This window comes from Clarias gariepinus, chromosome 3 (genome assembly GCF_024256425.1).
Source record: "Clarias gariepinus isolate MV-2021 ecotype Netherlands chromosome 3, CGAR_prim_01v2, whole genome shotgun sequence".
NCBI classification, from domain to species: domain Eukaryota; kingdom Metazoa; phylum Chordata; class Actinopteri; order Siluriformes; family Clariidae; genus Clarias; species Clarias gariepinus.
Window position 1 is genome coordinate 13,655,129 of NC_071102.1, and position 22,066 is coordinate 13,677,194.

Genomic DNA, 22,066 nt, shown 5'->3' on the forward strand with positions numbered 1-22,066 from the left:
CGACCCTCATAAAGTAAAATCAATTACAATATTTTACAATTTTCCCTATCTATTTTCCCTATCTATTTATCTAACCGTTAAAGGTTGCAGTAAAAAAAAACAATTCCATTCTTTTGCGATGTGGGCAGTAGGGGCTCAAATGGTTAAGGCTCTGGGTTACTGAGAAGCACCACCAATTTGCCATGATTGAGCCCTTGAGCCAAGGTCCTTGACCCTGTCTGCTCTAAGGGTGCTACAGTGGTGTGAAAAACTATTTGCCCCCTTCCTGATTTCTTATTCTTTTGCATGTTTGTCACACTTAAATGTTTCTGATCATCAAACACATTTAACCATTAGTCAAAGATAACACAAGTAAACACAAAATGCAGTTTTTAAATGATGGTTTTTATTATTTAGGGAGAAAAAAAATCCAAACTTACATGGCCCTGTGTGAAAAAGTAATTGCCCCCTGAACCTAATAACTGATTGGGCCACCCTTAGCAGCAATAACTGCAATCAAGTGTTTGCGATAACTTGCAACGAGTCTTTTACAGCGCCCTGGAGGAATTTTGGCCCACTCATCTTTGCAGAATTGTTGTAATTCAGCTTTATTTAAGAGTTTTCTAGCATGAACCGCCTTTTTAAGGTCATGCCACAACATCTCAATAGGATTCAGGTCAGGACTTTGACTGGGCCACTCCAAAGTCTTCATTTTGTTTTTCTTCAGCCATTCAGAGGTGGATTTGCTGGTGTGTTTTGGGTCATTGTCCTGCTGGAGCACCCAAGATCGCTTCAGCTTGAATTGACGAACAGATGGCCGGACATTCTCCTTCAGGATTTTTTGGTAGACAGTAGAATTCATGGTTCCATCTATCACAGCAAGCCTTCCAGGTCCTGAAGCAGCAAAACAACCCCAGACCATCACACTACCACCCCCATATTTTACTGTTGGTATGGTGTTCTTTTTCTGAAATGCTGTGTTACTTTTACGCCAGATGTAACGGGACACGCACCTTCCAAAAAGTTCAACTTTTGTCTCGTCGGTCCACAGGGTATTTTCCCAAAGGTCTTGGCAATCATTGAGATGTTTTTTAGCAAAATTGAGACGAGCCTTAATGTTCTTTTTGCTTAAGTGGTTTGCGCCTTGGAAATCTGCCATGCAGACCGTTTTTGCCCAGTCTCTTTCTTTTGGTGGAGTCGTGAACACTGACCTTAATTGAGGCAAGTGAGGCCTGCAGTTCTTTAGATGTTGTCCTGGGGTCTTTTGTGGCCTCTCGGATGAGTTGTCTCTGCGCTCTTGGGGTACTTTTGGTCGGCCGGCCACTCCTGGGAAGGTTCACCACTGTTTCATGTTTTTGCCGTTTGTGGATAATGGCTCTCACTGTGGTTCGCTGGAGTCCCAAGGCTTTGGAAATGGCTTTATAACCTTTACCAGCCTGATAGATCTCAATTACTTTTGTTCTCATTTTTTTCTGAATTTCTTTGGATCTTGGCATAATGTCTAGCTTTTGAGGTCCTTTTGGTCTACTTCTCTGTGTCAGGTAGCTCCTATTTAAGTGATTTTTTGATTGAAACAGGTGTGGCAGTAATCAGGCCTGGGAGTGACTACAGAAATTGAACTTTTAACTGTGATAAACCACAGTTAAGTTATTTTTTAACAAGGGGGGGCAATTACTTTTTCACACAGGGCCATGTAGATTTGGAGTTTTTTTTCTCACTTAATAACATAATCTTCATTTAAAAACTGCATTTTGTGTTCAATTATGTTATCTTTGACTAATAGTTAACGGTTTTTGATGAGCAGAAACATTTAAGTGTGACAAACATGCAAAAGAATAAGAAATCAGGAAGGGGGCAAATAGTTTTTCACACCACTGTATATCATGGCTGACCCTGCACTCTTACCTTGATATTAATTTGAAGGAGGCGTGAAATAAAAGGTGTTGAAGGTATGGAATGCATTATGGTAAAAATGTAAAACCTGTAATAGGAGTATGACCAGCTGCGGCATTAACACTTCATTATTTTCATGAAAACCTGTGATTTTAGGAGGGGTGGGTAAAGTTTTTGTGTCTACTGTCCTACCATCCTAAAAAGATAGACAGCCAGACCTATTGTGTGTCTCCCTCTTTCTATCTCTTAATCTTTCTCTACTATGTGTTCTCTTTTCTCTTTAGGTGAGCTATCAGTTGGGCACCGTGATGGATCTTTTCACTACCAGCCTCGCTCTAGCTGGCCTTAATGCCCCCGATGACCGGATCATCGATGGCCTGGATCTCAGTTCCACCCTCTTTAACAATTCAGTAACAGAAAGGTGTGAACACACAAACACGCACCCACAGAGTGTTGATCAGCGTGAACTGATATACCACAGATTTTGAACAACTGTAGCCCCTGGGGAAGAAAAGGGTAGACAGACAGGCAAAGGAAGTGACAGAGGCAGAAAAAGAGGGAGATGGAGAGGGAGAGGGAGAGACCACCACTGGAGAAGGTGTTCTGCTAGGATAAGGCTGAGGGGCAATGTTATTTGGCAGTGCCGTAGCAAGGGGCAACTTATCACTGCTGTCCAGAATTTACCAATCCTATTTCACACTCAACAGGCCTGTTTTCTATTATCGTGGCAATGAGATGATGGCAGTGCGGATCGGACTGTACAAGGCGCATTATTGGACGTGGACCAACTCGTTGGAGGAGTTAAAGCAGGTTAGAACTAATTAACTTTTTATTTTTCTATTTTTCCTCCCGTCTTGTGACCTACACTTAAAAATTATATATACAGTGTGTTGTGCTGTGTTAGAATCAGGAAAAATGGGCAAGCGTAAGGATCTGAGGGCATCTGACAAGGACCAAAACGGCAGGTCTTGTGAGGTGTTTCTGGTATGCAGATGTTAGATCCTTTTAAAAGTGGTCCAAAGAAGGACGACCAGTGAACTAAGGATCTGAGTACCCCTGACAAGGACCAAAACGGCAGGTCTTGTGAGGTGTTTTTGGTATGCAGTTGTTAGATCCTACTAAAAGTGCTCCAAAGAAGGACTACCAGTGAACTGGCGACATGGTCCCTGGTACCCAAAGCTCACTGTGTAAAAGGAAAGGTTGGTCCATGATGGTCCGATCCCACAGAATAGCTGTTGTAGCACAGTTAATACTGGCTATTGTAGAAAGGTTTCTGAACACAGTTGTACATAGGGCTGTGTGCCCATTCTGCCTGTCCAATGCCAAAAACGTCTACATTGGGCACATGAGCATCAGAACTGGACCATGGAATAATGGAAGAAGGTGGCCTGGTCTAATGAATCAAGTTTCCTTTATGTCATGTGTATGTTACTTTGACCTGTACCATTTACCTCAACATTGTTGGCGGCCCAAGCACAACCCTCCATAACAAAAGTATTTCCTAACAGCAGTGACCTCTTTCAGCAAAATAACATGCCATGCTACACTGCAGAAAATGTTCAGGAATGGGTTGATGATCATGACAAAGTGTTAGAGGTGTTGACTTGGCTCTTGAATTCCCCAGATCTTAATCCAACCGAGCATCTGCGAAATGTCCTGGATAAACAAGTCTGATCTATGGAGGGGCCCCACCTCGCAGCGACATGTGCATGTCATTATGTTAAAAGCATCTTTGACGTAATATTGCTATTATAGGTTTAGAAACTGTTTTGAAAATAACAAACTGCACATTTAATATGGTCGTCACACTTCAGTAAGCACGAATCATTTGTTGCCCCAGGATCATCCTTCATACTGCTAAGCTTGATGTAGTGATAAAAAAAAAAGAGAGAGCGGGGAAGAGACCGGGAGAGAGACAGAGAAATAAAAACACATGCTCTTTCTCTTATTCTTTGAATGGTGCTCAATATGTAGACCCCCAGAACCAGCTCTCGCTATAGTCTTTTCTTCCCTGAGTTTGTTTTATGCCCCATCGGCTGCTTAAATTACCCTCTCCTGGAGGGCCACTGAATCAATAGGCACCTTCTTTATCAGCTCATGTGAACTGGAGTGGAACTTCACAAATAATGGCGGCTGATTGCCTGTGAGCTGTCTTATCGATTGTTCGAACAGCCAAGGGACACTTGGAGATAGGGCTAGGCGATATTGCAAAAAATAAAAAATACATATCATTTTTTAGCCTCATGAACGATTCATGATTACGATTTTGTTGATGTTTTTTTTTTTTTTTTGGTAAATAATGCAGATGAAAAATTATGCAGGCTCTTTGAAAGTTTTTGCGTTATTTATTAGGATGGACTTGTTGACAAAGTAGATGTGCAAAAATTGTAACAGCGCTACCTACTGCAGATAGCGCAAATAACAGTTCTTTTAAATAAGGGCTATTTAAAAGAAGGACAATAAAAACATTGTTGATGCTGGATTATGTAAGATGTTGCTTAATAACTTAATAAACGCTTTTTTTTCTCCAACACAGTAAATGGGCACTTTGTCTTTTGTGGCATAAAGTGCAACCCCTAGCGAGAATTTAACTCGCGTATTCTTCTCAAATCCGAGTTCCTTCCTGTTTACAGGCTCATGTCAAATTATCATGGCTGCACACCACATCAGAAATAAACAAAGCTAATTTTCTTACCATTAACTTAGTCAAATTTAATTAAAGTATCAGCTTTAGATTAATTAACATACAGACATATTTTTTAAATATTAAAACCTGACCATAAATACGTATACATTATTCAACTCGGTAGAGTGAAGTAGGCTGTAGAGGGCATATATGAGGTTAAGAAGGCTTGTACAGGTAGTCCCTGACTTACAAACGAGTTCTGTTTTTGGACTGCATTCGTAAGTTGGATTTGTTCTTAGGTCTGAAAAAGTGAGTCTTACGCCTTTGACACGAATATACAATTTAAAGCATACCAATCCACTTGATTAAATCTCTGTCCACTTTCCCCACACTGCCATCATGTGGCCAAAAAACGTAACCGCGCCTAAGTAAATAAATCTTGCAAACATTAGTTAGGTGTAACAGTGTTGTCTCTGCGCCTTTAAATCGTGAGGGGAATTCTGGACACCTTTTTGTCTCAAGCTGTTTTCTAATGTATTGGTCTGTGAACTCTGTTTTGTTGAGGATTTTCCGAGATTAGGATTTTTCACCATCAGGACAGCTTTACAGGACAGTCATTTTCTATCATCATGTTTCCAGACTGATTCATTGAACCCGATGAGGCCGACTCATTTCTCCTGTATCCCCACACGCACGCACACACACACACACACACACACAAACACAATATACCGGACTTTGGACATTTTATGCATTCACTTACACACTGAAAATATTGTATACAATTGTAAATATTGGTAACTGGTGCACTACAGTGTCTATTTTTTGTACAATACACATAAGCTACTTTCGTGATTTGTTCTCATCTATAAATGTTCGTAGAACCGTGGTTTATTCGTACCTACAGAAATTCATAACTCAAATGTTTGTAAGTCGAGGACTACCCATGTTTCCTTCCTTAAGTCTACATTGATCAACCATAACATTAAAAACATTAACAGACTGGGTTCCCCTTCTCCCAACAGGGCAACTCTGGCCCCTTGGGATGTGGCTTCACAGAGCCTCTGGGAATGTAATGTGGTTTTGCATTGGCCCGGGCATTGGCAGCGGGGTGGGGTCTCTGTGGATTGGACATGTTTGTGCGGTGCATCCTTTAGGTGCTCGACCAGATTGGGCTCTTTGCCTGCTCGGCCCCAGGATCAGAAGGCTGTGGCGCACTGGGTGTTCTGATACCTTGGTGATCAGTATTGTTCCTGTCCCCTGTGGGTGGACATAATGTTCTAGCTGATTGATGTAAACTTTTAAATTCATAGATGTCTTAATTTAAACTGTATATGCCTATACACAGAATGGCCCAAAAATGTATACACCCTTTAACATGAAAAATATATGCACAAAAACTCACATGATAAATCAACAATGGAGCGACAACTGATATCTTGAGATGAAACATAATACTACAATTGCCGTAATTCAGTATGAGGAAAGTTTTTAAGAAAGCCTAACTGTTGAAGTGTGTGTATACATTTTTGGGGCCCCTTTGTATAAACATTTAAGCTAGTTTTATAATAATAATCAAAAGTGCCCAGCACTGCTTGGAAAGCAGTCCTTGTAGTTAATCTGGTAGTTTTTTTATTCAGTGGGGGTTCAGTGGCGTTTCAGGGGTTGGGGGCTTAAAATATGGGTGCAGAATCCAGTCTTGCTCTTTGACCCCTGTACCGCTGTCTCGCCCGACGCCACAGTAATTCCAAGAACTGCGCTGCTGAAATTGATTTGGATGATTTTGGACTACGTGAGTGTAAGCACACTTTAAAACAACCAGGTTTCCCGTGCTCGTTTCTTCGCACTTAAATGGGGTTGAAATGATGGCTTAATAGTATCATTCATGCGGGTGTATTCCTCTCGAAGGCCCATGCGGGTCACTGAAGTGCGAAATGAGAAATTTCACAGAGTAAGTGCTTTGCATCCGATGCTCCTTCCTGTCAGAAATCATGGGGGTGAAAAATGAAATATGAAAATGGTTTATTGTGGATCCACTGGCATGAGGCCAGAGGCTGGGTAAGGAGATTGCTGGGTCATGTGTATGGTATAAGGACTATAAGATATAAGACGTATTGCTCTCTAGCCAATGGCTTTTTTTTTTTTTACTTGTGTTGGCTTCAGGCAAAATAATTTGTACCATCATATAAAATAATAAAATTTCATTGTATTTTTTGTATTATCACCTTCTCTATTATTCAGTTAAAATATTATCACCTATTTTTACTCTACACCATTACAGTACATGTTTGTCATTGTACAGTATTTTATTAGCCATTGCAATATGGAATATTTGTGAATCACACAGTTCACATATTAGAAATAAGAGGCCTAGACCTGTCCCAGCATTACAATACCCCTGTGTGCAAAGCAGGCTCCATGAAGACATGATTTGCCAAGGGTGGAGTGAAAGAACTTGAGTGTCCTGCAGAGAAGCCCACTTGGTACCTTTGGGCAAAAATGCTGATTTTGTGCCAAGGTGACTTCTTGCCTGATCTTATTAATGCACTTATACCTAAATGAGAACAAATACCCACATCCTTGATGTGAAATCTAGTAAAAAACACGATCAGGACATTCCCAAAACACATATAGAAGCGATTGGTCAGGTTTTTCACAAAATTATAGGGTGTGTTTTGAAGTTTCACGCACCCCATGAGCTAGTAAAGTGTAAACTAACACTGTTAAGATTATTACTTGTCACGCTGTACAAGATGATCTCAGTAAAAAAAAAATTATAATACTCTAACGGGCTGAATGGTAAACTACAGAGCCCTTAAGTCCCAAAAGATATGACTTCATTATCTTTTGTCATCATGTTCATACTCGTTGTTTATCTTGTTTGCAGAAGTTATTATCTTACACAAACAAAATGGCATGTTCCCACAAAATAAATAATCTTTGAGCACAAGATGATAACTTGTGCAAACAAAATAAATAACTTGCTTAAACAAAATAACTTGCTCCCAAACAACTTTAAGCACAGGTTATTTATTTTGTTTGCACAGGTGTTTATCTTTTTGCACAAGCTATTATCATGATCTCAAAAGTTGTTTATCGTGTGGAAACGAGTTGTTTTGTTTGTGAAAGTTATTAATCTTTTTCATACACATTTATCTTGCTTGAACAAGTTTTTAATTTTGTTCCCATAAGTTGTTTATCCTGTTAGCACAATCTGTTTATCATTTCTGCAAAAGTTATTATGTTTTTAGTTTGTTTGCAAGTTCACACTAGTTGTCTATCTTGTTCGCACAAGTTTTTATCTTGTTTCATCTTTTTTTTTCCACATATTATTTTTAAAATTAAATTATTTTTATTTATATATTTTTTTGTCCTCACAAATTATGATGTTTTTTGCAGAAGTTATTTTTCCAGTCCCCAAATGTTGTTTATCTTTAACTTTAAATAGATGATAATAATGATAAGCCGCTTATATCATCAATAAGTGCAGTCTGGATTGATGTAGAAAACAGGCTCAATCCTTTTTGAATGTGAGCCTGAGATACTGTTTACTATCTACGTATTTGCATCGCCTGTCATCTTTTGTCATCCTGCTGCAATTCGTAGTGTTTAAGATGGCCCTTATAAAAGCAGTCACGCTTTAAGGTTTAATAAAAAAAAGTTTCCCAGCTGTCGTTGGTTGCAATGGCATTAAACTGGCTGACGTTAGCTTGGCACATTCTACCTGTGTGGGGGTATTGGATTGATGAACTGTGTGTGTGAGCACGCTTGTCACAGACCCAGTTCAATGCCGAACCTCTGCCCAAGTACCCCCCTCCCTCCCTGCACCGAATTATTGAGAACACTCTTTTTACCTCCAACACACACACACACACACACACACACACACACACAGATGCCCTACAGTCTTGCCAGAGTCTTTGCAGAGGAGCTAGCACAATAGCTCCAGGCAGTCTACCATAAGGGACAGGGAACAAAAACACACACAATTTTCCATACTGCAGCTCTGTATGTTGATTTTGATGAACCCGACTTGTAAGCAGAGGGTTATTGATGTTTCCACTACAACTCTCCATCCATCATATCTGTTAATTGAATTCCTGCTGAAGAGTATGTCAGAAGGGTCATCCTCACTCAGTCAATACACCTCATGCTTTTAATATATTGGTACGATGGTATATAATGAATCTAAATATCATACATGGGTATGATGTAATTTAAAAAATGCAAATCATAACAAATGTGCATGTGGAGACCCTGCACTACCAATGGAGGTAATGGGGTTTTAAACTTATGGGGTTGGTTCAAAAACTTAAATAATTCTTTTGATTGCGTAAAGCTGCTTTGCGACAATGTCAATTGTTAAAAGCGCTATACAGATAAAACTGTGTCGGCATGTAGTTGCTTTTTAGTCCGTTATGAGCAATAGGAGTCTTAGACGAGCTGGGTTTTCAGAAATCCTTAGACATTTTTTCTTTAAAACTTTTATCATTTGATTTTATTTCTTAAAAATACCATAAAGATCATTGTTACTTAACTTTTATAACATTTCAGACACCGTTCTCCAGCAAGTGCTTTGTAATCTCAGTCTGAAACACATCCTCGTGCTAGTTCACCAATCTCATCAAACTGTGCATACTGATGCATGTCTTTACTGTAGCTTGAGGGATAGTGGAGCTTTTGATGAGTAAAAGCTAATTTGTTTTTTTACGAGCTATGGGAACTACAGAGTCCATTTTTTCCCCTCTAAGTGGATATTTTAATGAAACCACCCAAAATTTTTGGGAGAACTTCGTCAAATGCCACCTTTTAGTCGGAAAGCTGTGTCCGCATTAGTTTAGAAATGAAGCATTCAAGATGTGATTGAAGTGTAGTCTTTGAGATTTAATTCAAAGTGCTTAACTATTTAGGAATTGCTGCCATTTTTTCAATGAATGAGTCCCTTCATTTTCACATTTTAAATTTCACACTATCAATTCAAGAACATTTTATTCCTTTGCCTTAAGAAGCTCTTGGGTTGCTTTTCACAGTTTTGCTGTTTGCCACCTACATGTATAACTAATTATGTCATAGTTACATTTTTGGCAGTTGGCAGACGCCCTTATCCAGTATCTGATTATACATCTGTGCAGGTGAGGGTTAAGTGCTTTACTCAAGGGCGCAACGATGGCAACTTGGTGGTGTTGGGGTTTAAACCTCGGACCTTCCAATCAGTAGTCCAACACCTTATCCTCTTAGCCACCTATGCCCGATGATCTGATCTTTGGATCATTCTGTTACAAGTTCATCTTGGTTTCATCTGAATCCAGATTTTTTCGATATACTCTATCAAAGGCTAATCTGGCCTTTCTGTTCTCAAGTTCTATCAGTGGATTGCATCTTGAGGTTAAATCCTCTGTATTCACATTCATGAAGACGACATCTGATTTTAGTCTCTGACAATGATACACCTACTCTCACCAGAGTGTTCCTTACTTAGGGTTTCTTTTTCACTAAGGAAAGTTTTGTTGTCTTGTGTGTTCTTCCAGACCATTTTGGTGTTAGGGCCAGTGGTTGCTCAATGGATAAGGCATTGGACTACGGTTCGCAAGATCCCAGGTTCAAACCCCACAACCACCAAGTTGCCACTGTTGGGCCCTTGAGCAAGGCCCTTAACCCTCAACTGCTCAGATGTGTAATGAGATGAAAATGTAAGTCGCTCTGGATAAGAGCGTCTGCCAAATGCGTAAATGTAAATGTGTTGCTGAGTTTGCTAATGCATTCCTTCTCTCTTTAGAATGTACAATATTGTTGATTTGGCCACTCCCTAAAGTTTCTTCTGTCTCTCTGATTCGTCTGTTTTGTTTTTCCAGCATAATGAAAATGATTTGCATTGACATTTTATTAAACAAGATATTGAGAGTTCCAATGTACAGATATCAAATGCAAATTGACTATAGACTAGTTATCTCCTAAGTTTGTCACAAAGAATCAGGCCACTGTCTAATCAGTCAGTTGGCCAATTCCTTTTGAGCCTGGGAAAATGGATGGACTCTGTTTAAAAATATATAAAATTAATTAAAATTAAATAAAGAATTATTTATAAATAAATAATTCCTGAAAGGTGCAGTATTTTTTGTTAAACCCCATAAATTAGAGCTATAAGTCTATACAATGTTGTGGTTGTATACAGAGGCAAAAATACAAAAATTTAGTTGCTGTCTAAATGCTTATGATCATGAATGTATTTGCTGGAATGTTTTCCCCTGACTTAAGCAAGAACACTTTATTTTAATTTGCTCGTTGCATTTACCAGATGAAATATCTCCCATTCTGGTGTTAATCTATGCTAACACATTTTCTTTCTCACAGGGTATAAACTTTTGTCCTGGTCAGGAGGTTCCTGGGGTCACCGATCATATTCAAAAGGAGCACACCATGCAGCCACTCATCTTCCATTTGGGAAGGGACCCTGGCGAGAAACAACCAATCGAGTAAGGCCTTAATGTAAATGCCTACGTACATGTATCTGTGAATATGTGTGGGCATTGCTCACAGATGGTTATATAGGTGTCAGACAATGCATAACCCTTTATTTGTTGGGATTTTAATATTGTCTCTGGTTTGTTAAAAGAACACAGAGTGGTGCTGTACCAGCTGCTGCACACTAACAACTATACGTAGTAAAAGATAGACTACAGTGTCTATACACTCAGTGTCTGTACTCTTACATGGTTAGCAGATGACATAACATGCATGAACATTCACACATGAACAAACCACCACTTGTACTGTTTATCATGCTTAGTAAAGATACTATACCGGTAGTCCCAGAGTTTTGTTCGTAAGTTGGATTTGTTCTTAAGTCCGACAAAGTTAGTCCTATATGCTTTTAACACGAATATGACACAATGTAAAGCATACTAATTCACTTTACTAAATCTCTGTACCCTTTCCACACACTGCCTTCATGTAGCCAAAAATGGTAACTGCGCTTAAAGAAATGAATCTCACATGTCAAATGTAACAGTGTTGTCTCCGCCCCTTCAAACCACGAGGGGACTCCCAGACGCCATTTTGTCTCAAAACTATTTTCCACTGTATTGGACTGTGAGATCTGTTTTGTTCACTATCGGGACAACTTTAAAGGACAGCCATTTTTTATCATTGTGCTCCTATACTGATCCATTAAAACCAGTGAGGCCAGGTCATTTCCCCCACACCCTACACACACACACGTACAATATACCGGATTTTAGACATTTTATACATTCACTTACACACTGAAATATTGTTTTTATTTATAAATATTTGTATCTGATGCACAAGGTATGTCTATTTTTTGTACAATACACAAGAGCTATTTCCGTGATTTGTTCACTTCTGCAGAAATACGTAACTCGAATGTTCGTCGGAGACTACCTGTATTGCCTCTAGTGAATAGAACATGAATATTAATAAATTTACAGCTTCTGATTATGCCAAAACTCTAAGTTGTGGTTACTTTAACAGAAACTGCTAACAAACGAAAATTATGTTATCACTTACACTCATATAAATAAGACAGTCTGAGAGGGAAAATTTATTAACTTGATTGTTACCTAAAATTATGAATTTATTACCATATAAATGCTCTGTGATGCACAACACACTTAACACTCATACGTTTAATCTAGCAACATAGTGTATTTGGATATAGTGTTTTTATAATGTTTCCAAAATGAGTGTGTAATGACTGGATGGAACATTAAAAGTGATTAAAATTTTCTAGGATTCATGAAGGGAGAAGAAACGTTTTGGCACCCCGGTTAGTCAATATTTATTGACTTTGGTGAAAAGAAATCCACACAACCTTGTGTTGGAATAATAATTGTAAAGTAAAACAATACAGTATTAATCGTGTTGTTATTCTAAATTCTAGGGATCGTTTTATTGGTTTCGACTAGGAAAACGAGAATTTTAGTGAAATTTACGAACCTACTGTTTACCCTGGCTCCCCCCTAGACCCTCTCTGAGCGTCTTTCAGCATCTTATCTTAGGCGTGGTGGTGATGGAGATCTTTGGTATCATCCCTCCAGTCTCTGCCTTGTTTGTCTGCCTCGGTTCACGGCCGTTTGCTGAGAAGGAGAAGGAGGTGGTGGTGGTGGTGGAGGAGGAGGAAGTGTGCGAATCTGAATGTGTCCGATCGATACTGATCCAGATTGATCTGCACGCTCCGAGGGAGGCTGATTAAACGGCTCTTTTTGTGATTGCAAACAGCACCCTAAAAGATCGTTATCTGCATGTGCGCGAGCTGCTGGATAAAAGTCTAAGACAAATTGTCGTGGTGGAGCTGGAAGCAGGAAGCAGGCACTGATTAATGGACACTCCTGTGGTCATGGGCTCACAAAAAAAAAAAAAAAAAAAACCTATGAGTGTAGAATGCTAAATGGTTTTCAAGTGAAAGGAGGGGTCATAATTGTTATGTCAAAGAAAAAAAAGAAAGGAAAAAATGTGGAGAAGAGAGTAGAGGGTTTTGCCCTCAACCTCCCGCCCAGGACTGTGCGAATATTGGGCTCGATCTACCTTTATTTGCTTGTTGTCAGTCGGATTAGCCTTTTGGCCCTCAGGCTATTGAAATCCCCACGGCCTGCCTCTCTTTCTATCTGTCTCACTCACTTCATCTCACACACATGCGCAACCTTTCTTTTTCCCTTTCATTTAACCTGAGCATCTTTCTCTCTTTCTTGCTCTGTCTCGCATTTTCCTACATTCAGCTCTTCTTTTATCTTGTAAAGGAATCTCATATCCACAACTCTACCTCGCTTTTCAACCATCATGCTTTTCTCTGTCCTGTTTCTCCTCCTCCTTCTCCTCTTTCTTTCTTTTCTACCCTCATCCACCCCCCCATTTCTGCTCTCTCTCTCAAAGAGAGATGGAATAATTAAACATTAATGTTGTTTTTGATCTCTCCATCCTTTTTTTTTTTTTTTTTTTTTTTTTGCTCCACTGGACTCTAGTAAGGGGGGAGAAAAGAGATTCCCCGAAAAAATCAATAGTCGTGTGGAGCGCTCTAGAATTTATTTGGCTTTCAGAAGGTGTTCATCTAGTGTCACAGTTTAACCCTTGCAGTGCATGCGTGTGTAAGTGTGTGTGCATGTGTGTTGGAAGCTCTTGTGCACTGGTTTTGACTCTCTCTCTCTCTCACCTTCTTGCCACATTCTCAGTGTTCATTAATCTCAGTCTTTACCTAAAGAGCCACTTAAGATGATGTAGAGCCTGACTGAACACACACACACCTCCAATCCTCTCCAACACAGCACAGCACAACACAACACAGAGCAACACAATTAAACACAGCTAAGATAAGCATTGTTTAATGCAAGACTTTCAAACTAAGCTTCAACACCGGACAACCCAGCAAAGCTCAGAGTGATGCAATTCAACACACAAGTGACGACACAATTCAAAACATCATTGATTCATCTTGGCTGACCAGAACATGGATTAACAAAATTTGGGACACTTAAATATAATTCCTTGCAAGCCAGTATAGTTTTGAGCAACACAGTTAATTATACATGCACAACACGCAGCACACCTCAACCCATAGCATACTAAATATAACCAGTGTGGCATTTAACACTGTACAGCATCCTAACACAGTTCAGCACCGCACAAAATCACAACACAGTTCAGCACTGCTGAACGCTGCATGGCATCTCAACATAATTGAACGCTGAACAACATCTCGACACAGTTAAACGCTGAACGACGTCTCGACATAGTTAAGCGCTGAACAACCTCTGAACACAAATGCTGAACAACCTCCAAACACAAAGGCTGAACAACGTCTCGACACAGTTAAATGCTAAATAACCTCGGAAACACAAACGCTAAACACGGCTCGACGCCGGTAAAACGCTGAACAACGTCTTGACACAGTTAAACGCTAAACAACTTCCGAACACAAACGCTGAATAATGTCTCGTAGACAACGCAGCGCAACGTCTCGACACAGTCAAACGCAGCGCGACGTCTCGACACAGTCAAACGCAGCGCGACGTCTCGACACAGTCAAACGCAGCGCGACTCAGTTTATTTTTTATTTATTTATTTTTTGTCACTAGGGGGCTCCCACATTAAGGCTACTACTACCATTCAGCCAGGAGGGCCGAAGACTATCACGCGTTTCCTCCGAACCGTGTGACGCTAGCTGACCGCATCTTTTCGAACTGCTTGCTCACGCACCGTTAGTGGTGTTAGTAAGACACTCGGAGGGGAAATCGACATCCGCTCCTTCGGCGTGCGCGAGCTCACAGACGCCCCTGATTGGCTGTAGAGCCGTGATTAATGTGGCAGCACCAAGTAGCTCTCATCCCTTTCCTCTGAGAGAGCTCGGCCAATCAGCTTTCTATAGACCTCCGGCTGTGAGAGGTTACAGCATCACCCGGGGATCGAACCAGCGATTCTCGGATGATAGGGCGAGCACTTTACCACTGCGCCACTCTGAGGCCACCCAACTCAGTTTAACACTGCTCAACAGATCAGCGCCAGACAACATCCCAAGTCAAATCATTTCAGTGCATCATATCCTAATACACTCTAGCTCAACACACTTACTAACAAAATAGTTAAAGGACGCCAGATTTATATACCACACCTTAATGCTGACCTGTTCCAGATTTTTTTTTTCTTTAGGGGTTTTATTTCTAGCATAATCTATGATCTAACGATCACACATTCAGTCTTTAAGACCCCCCCTCCATGTGTGGATTGGACACGGTGTTATTATGAAAATCATGCTGCCTTTTGTGGAAGAAGATGATGGGTGAGTGTGTTATCACTGCACTGGCAGGGAAAACACACTAACTAGGACAATTAACTGGTGAAATCTGTCCCTGGACACAGCCCCTGTGTACATCCACCCACTGCTGCACGCACTCAGTGGCCCTGTCACCCTGCATTGAAATCCTAAGCCCTGAGGCTAATGTTGCAAGCAGCTCAGGCCTCATCTGCTTCCTACGAGCGTTTCAGTCTCCAATCAATACTCCCGACTGAATTGCTCAATTTCCACACAGAGAGAAAGGGCAGAGGTATTTGATTGTCTCTTGAGCTCAATTCCCTTGTCTTTGTGTGTGCTCGTGTGCGTGTGTGCGCTTGTGCATGAGAGAGAGGTAGGCTACTTTTATTTGTCCATTCTGTTGAGCAAGTTTGTGTTGTTCATGTGAGAATTTGTTTTAATAGTCCACTTTCACAATAGTGTGTGTGTGTGTGTGTGTGTTGGAGAGGGGTTGTGAATCACTAATCAGTGCGGTGACACCTGAGCAATACCCCTGCCCCTTGGGTGTCATGCATTATAAATCAAAGACCTGCATTTGCATGCAGTGTTATTATAATTTATGCCACTGCGGTTGCGGAGGGGAAACTGTTGGCTTGAACGATGCTAACAAACTGTGCTGACAGTGCACTTTTTTTTTTTTTGTTCAGCTGGACGCTTGGCATAAATAAATATAGCAGCGTTAATTATTGATTCAGAGCCTATAGTTTCTGAGTTTAAGGTATAAGATGTACCGCACCAAGGGAGGTGCATTATTAGTGAACTTTCTGATGACAACAACTGTACTGTAAACAGAGGGCCTATTTTAGACCAATTTCACATTAATTTATTTTTATTTATGAGACAATCAAATGATCAAATCGTGTTTTGGGGTGTAATGTGATTAAAAAAAAGTCACCAAATGTGCCACGAGGCTCTGCCAGAGTTTGATTGGAAGACTTAAAAATGGTTTATCTTTTTTTGTTCTTTTTCTAGATCAAGTACAAACAACAATACAAAACAAAAAAAGAAACAGCTTTGTTTATCTAGAGACCAACCCAACCCAAACCCTGGTAAACTCCAAAAATAGAATATATGCTCTATAATAAGAGATGAAATACGAAAAAACTAAATCATTTTTTAAAAATAATTTAAAAAATACATTTAATAAAACTAAATAACATTAAATGAATCAATTAATTAATAAATAAAAACAAGTAAGTAAATCAACAATGAGCAATGATAATGAAATACTAATAATAAGCAATAATAATAATCAAAAATCAATATTTTTTTATTTAAAAAATTTATTGAAAATGGTTTATCTTAAAATAATTGTAAATTTGTTCATTTCCATGTTGTATGACCGTGGTAGGACCTGCATGTCATTGGACTGTGGGAGAAAACCGGAGGAAATCCATCAACACGGGAAGAACATGCAAAGACCCAATGTGGGAATCGAACCCAGGACCTAGAAGTGCAAAGCGACAGTGCCAACCACTACGCCAGTGTGCCACACTTTAGAAGACATTCACATTCCACAAAATATAGAAAACAAAAATATTCTCTGAATACTTGATCAGGCAAATCATCAACAATGTAACATTGGAATGAGAATGTTAGCATTTAATTTTTTTTTTTATGTTAAAAATGTTAATCTCTATAATATCCCCTCTGTCTTTATTCTGCTAAGCTGATCATGTGTGTCTGTGCCGTGATGTTCCTCCGAATCACTTACTGTGACTCTGAGCTCTGATCCAGTCTCGGCTCTTCTGTCTTTTGCGCAATAAGTTGCCTCATCATTATCGGTTAGTGTTAGGATGGGCCGTCTCTCGAGGAGACGATAGAGGAGCAGGTGTTAGTGTGTGGTGGAAGGCTTGTGCTCCCTAGGGGGGAGGTGGATTGCTCTGAGTGAAGGTGTGATTCGACTGAGCCCGGGGTTACTCTAATTGACCCTTCACCCCGTGCACACACACACACTCAAACTCCCTGGGGGCCAATCAGAAGGCGGTGCTGACACAGGTGCGGCCTGGCAGTGTATTAAGGGCATAATTGCTGTGGTGATATTTGTACTTTGTGTGTGTGGGTGTGTGTGTGTGTGTTTTCTCTCTCTCTCTCTCACACACACACACACACATGATCTGAAGAGGCCATTAACTCTACAGGTCCTATCAAGGACAGCAATTCTCAGAGACCAATGGGGTCCCCGATGCGGTGTGTAAGTGTGTGTCCATCATTAAGGAGCCGATCTCACACTCAATAAGAAGAAAACGAATACTTACTGTATATAGTTTTAAGATGAGGACGTTGTGTATTTTTACTCTTTTCTTATTTATCTTACTTTACATTTTCATTGTCTTCAGGGACTTCGAGTCAGATGTTTTTTTTTTTGTGACTGAATTATACATAAATAGACTAAGTGAGACTAAGTAGCATCTGCAAATGTATCATGTTATAATCTCTCTGGAGTAATCAGGTGAAATATAGCGACTTTGAATTGGTTTGTGTGTTGGAGGCGTTGTTGAGTCGTGAGATCAGAAAATCATACTATGGTCAAATAATTAATAATTTATCAGTTGTGTTATTTCATTCGTATCACATGGTTTAGTGTAACACTAATGGTGTTTGCTCCTCAGGCATTTCACTGACCCTGTTTGTCCTCTGCTTTGTGTGTGCACTGTCATCCCTGACTCCTGTTCATCTCGAGTATATAACCATTCACTGGGCTGTGTGTGTGTGTGTGTGTGAGGTGGAAGTAATAGCTTAAGTGTCCTTGACTTTACTGAAGAGCCTGGCTCTTCCAGAGCCTTCCTTTGTGTGTGCGTGTGTAATTGTGTATATGTGAGCGTGGACGAATTGATGGCTCGGTGTGATTGCCCCGCTTCGGCATGTGTATGATTGGTTTTGTTCATGCCGCAAGGTACATTTCTTGTTTTTCCCTTCCCCCACATTGATCTCTCTCTCTCTCTCTCTCTCTCTCTTTCTCTCGATCTCTCTCAATCTCTTTCTCTCAGTGTCCTGTCGAAGGAATATCTGGAAGTTCAAAGACGTATCAATGCTGTAGTGGAGCAGCATAAGAAGACACTCATGCCCGGAGAGCCACAGTTAAACATGTGTGATCTGGCAGTGATGGTGAGACGAGCCCCTTTTATCAGGGCATTTAATATTCTCCTCCCTGCCTCACCTTCGACTCATTTTCTCACTGCTGTCTTTTTTCCTTCCTAACGACCTGTCAGGCTTGCTTTCTTAACGTGTTCGGATTCACGAAAAGACATAATTTATCATACAATGTATATATGTATTTTTTATAATACGTCACTACTTCGTTTAAAAGTGTCCAAGTGAAGCAGGCATGATCTGTCCATCTATAAACCTCTCTGAAGCACGCTCCTAATAATCACGAGAGCTCTAAATGATATCAGATCTATCACTGTACTTTCTCACATGGTATTGTCTTACAAGGATAAATCCACACCCTATAGTATTATAGGAAGAACAATTGGGCTGTGAATTGATTTACCCCTGTGCGAATATTCCCTTTCTATCCATTAATTAGGTATGCAGGGGATTCAGATATTAACTTTTTTTTCAGTTCATTATTCTGCTTATTAACATTATTCTCTGTCGACATCATGAAGCCGTTTTATTTATTCTAATGCGGTTCATTTGTTGTACAGAGATGCTCCATAATTAGATTTTTTTTTCCTCACAGCTCTTTGTTCTCGCTCACCTTTCACCCCAGTGCTGCGTAACTTTTTCTTTTTGTTATCTCCTCTACATATTTTAGTGTAAATAAAGAAAAGCTGGTATCTGCAGCTCTGCAGCGGAGGGAACCTTTTCCTTTGAGATGTGGTATGCCTGGTTAATGTGGAGTAGGTGGAGTGCCGCAGGCTACACACACATTTAAGGTGTAGCAACAGTGACCCCTAGTGTCCAATTCTATATTATGCTTAATAAACAGCAGGCTGGAGAATAATTGGTAGAATAGGCATAATAGTGGTTTATTGGTAAATAGTGGTCATTCTTAATTGTGTTTTTTTGTTTTTGTTTTTTTACACAGAATTGGGCTCCACCAGGATGTGAGAAGTTAGGGAAGTGTCTCACACCACCACCGTCCCAGCCATGGAAATGTGACTGGCCCCACTGATGCATACAGCACGTATAATTCCGTAATAAAGTGAAATTCCTAGCTGGAAAAACCAACAATTAAGCATTGCACTGTTCATCTTTATATGTTTCTTGTTTACAGATTCTGAATGCAATCATAAAATGAATTTGAGTTCTTTAATTACTTTTAGTTGAATTTAAAAGTCTCTATCATTTAAAAAAATTTAATGTTAGGTTTATTTTGACAATTTAATGTTATTTTCTTCCCCATATGATTTAAATAAACATATGATCTAATAAACACTCTAACGATAAATAAAGTTTTGTAATTTAAGAATTTATAGAGCTTATACGTATGAAAGGCGTTCACGTCAAACTGGTACTTTTGATTGTGCAGAATAACCAAACACACTTATGAGAATAAATTAACTTCTCTATATATAATCCTCTGCTACACTAATGCACTCATCCCAGTGTTTCACTAGTGCTTGGTTTTTACCCATCGAGGTAGAAAGTTTCCTCAACTAGTGCCTTGATCATACTGCCATGTACAGGGGATGTGGCAATACTAACAGCTGCGATCACCGGAACGACTGCAGTGGACTCTGAAACACCTCAGCCAGGATAATCATTTACATATTTTTGGCCTCCTTTAAAACAATCGCAACGTTAAACTGTCTCATCATTGTAAGCGTCAATTAGTTTAGCACCTTCATTCATGGGAAATTTCATCACGAGTCCCAGTTTGACTTAAACACTCTTATATTTGAAATCTTAAGTAATGGCTGTAGTAATCTTGGTTGCCATTAAGGTTTTTTTTTTTTAATTGCTCCAACTTTGTCACGTGACATAGCGACTGATTGGTTGGTAGGTAGGCGGTGAAAACCTCAGGGCTGTGTCTCAGTTTGATGTCCTAAAGTAAATGATGATTTATTTATCTCGGTGGACAAAATCCCATGTTGCACCACCAACTGTAGGCTTGCCTACGCCACTCACTGTATCTTAGAATGTTTATTTATTTACTTTTAAAGTAATGTTAATGCTTTTATCTTTTCTTTACATTGAAATATATTGCTGTCCAAAACACAAAGTGGGATTTCAATATTCCTAGCTATTTGTCTTTGCGTCAGTCCTCCGTCAGATTGACCAACAGTCTGGCCTCTTTAAACACTTATTTAGAATTGTCACTTTTAGATCTGCTTAAATATGGGATTAATCTAATATGAAAAGAAAGAAACAAATAGAAGACATACTGTAATAATGACATAAATGTATTATTATTATGGTTATCTACTTCTTGCATGTCTTTAACACATTAAGCTTGCACAGATTATGCAAATAGCCTTAATTTGTCAATGAAAACTGAGACTTGACTGACTACCTCAGTAACTGATCTAGCCAAAAATAAGAGGATAAAAAAAACAGAGAAAGAGAAAAAACTTGACAATGCTAGAGAAGGCGGCATTTTCCTTATATCTGATACAGCGTCCTGAAAAAAAACCTCAAAAGTGTCTACAGAAAGTATAATTTATATAATGAGATATTTACATAAATACTAATGATCACCTGAGAAAAAGATTTTGTTCTGCACCTATATACAAGTTGACTTATCTATACATTTCTTTTTTCTGGACTCTCTGCTCTCTTTTCACCTTCCAAAAATGTCCCAGTTAGTTAACAGCCTATTCTGAATGAATTAGAGTCATGGTCTCTTTGGGGCGTGGTCGTACCTCAAGTTCAATAAGTATGTTCTGTATGCACTGAGAACTTGAGTAGAATAATGTGGTTATTTTTTGGAATAAAGGATTTTTTTTTTCCAGACTCCTACTACATTCATTTCTCTCATGTGCGTTTTATTCTAAATTGATTTAGAAGACAATATAAGACAATTATAAGACAAGGTGTGTAAATGGAGCTTGTGAGTTTGTGTTTTTGATACGACACACCAAACATTTTATACTTATCTCCCAAAAGGGCTAAAGGTGGTGGAGATAATATTCAAGTAGCTGGTAACTATGCATGTCAAAGTAATCCAGGTAATGACTACAGTTAATGATTTAGCTAACCGACATATACAGTAATATTTTAAGTTGACTGTTATGTGTAGATGCATGATTTGCCTTCCCACCTTTAGAAGCAGATGTTTAAAATCAGAAGCAGAAATGGTTGCGAAAACAGAACATTCATAGTCGAGAAGGAGAGAGAGCGATTTTACTTAAGCAATAGTCTACCTAGGGTATTTATAATTTTATTCAATTAAGTGGACATCAAACCATAAGGAGAATGGGCTACAACAGCAGAAAAGCACATCAGGTTCACCCCTGTCAGCCAAGGATAAGACTCATTGGCACAGACTCATACTGACAGTTGAAGACTTGTCCAGGTGATTTTTTTTTAATGTTAATTATAATTTTTTAGAATAAAAATTAAACGTTTTGATGAACCTGTGGCTTTATATATACACTGCCTGGCCAGTGAACGTATATACAGTGAACGTAAGAGCATTCACACACTCACAAAATGTGATGAGAACTTTCAGGATTGCAACTAAACAGCTGTATGGCCATAAGAAAACCACTTGTTAGTGAGACTAATTAAAAAAAAAAAAAAAAACATGAATATGGTAGGAAACATGAAGATTGGACTTTGGAGTAATGGAAAAAGGACTCTGAAGACAGTGCTAT

At 39.4% G+C, this 22,066-nt stretch overlaps 1 protein-coding gene across 1 annotated transcript in view; it reads left to right on the top strand.

Moving 5' to 3' along the window:
• The window catches only part of galns (galactosamine (N-acetyl)-6-sulfatase), a 38,087-nt gene extending 16,884 nt beyond the window's left edge, over window positions 1–21,203 (top strand). The window contains exons 10-14 of the mRNA XM_053493326.1: window positions 2,157–2,293; window positions 2,580–2,682; window positions 10,850–10,971; window positions 18,290–18,407; window positions 19,336–21,203. Of these exons, the coding sequence (XP_053349301.1) occupies window positions 2,157–2,293; window positions 2,580–2,682; window positions 10,850–10,971; window positions 18,290–18,407; window positions 19,336–19,422 (567 nt within the window). The 3' untranslated portion in view covers window positions 19,423–21,203. The remainder of the gene's footprint in view (window positions 1–2,156; window positions 2,294–2,579; window positions 2,683–10,849; window positions 10,972–18,289; window positions 18,408–19,335) is intronic.
• The last annotated feature ends 863 nt before the right edge of the window (window positions 21,204–22,066 follow it).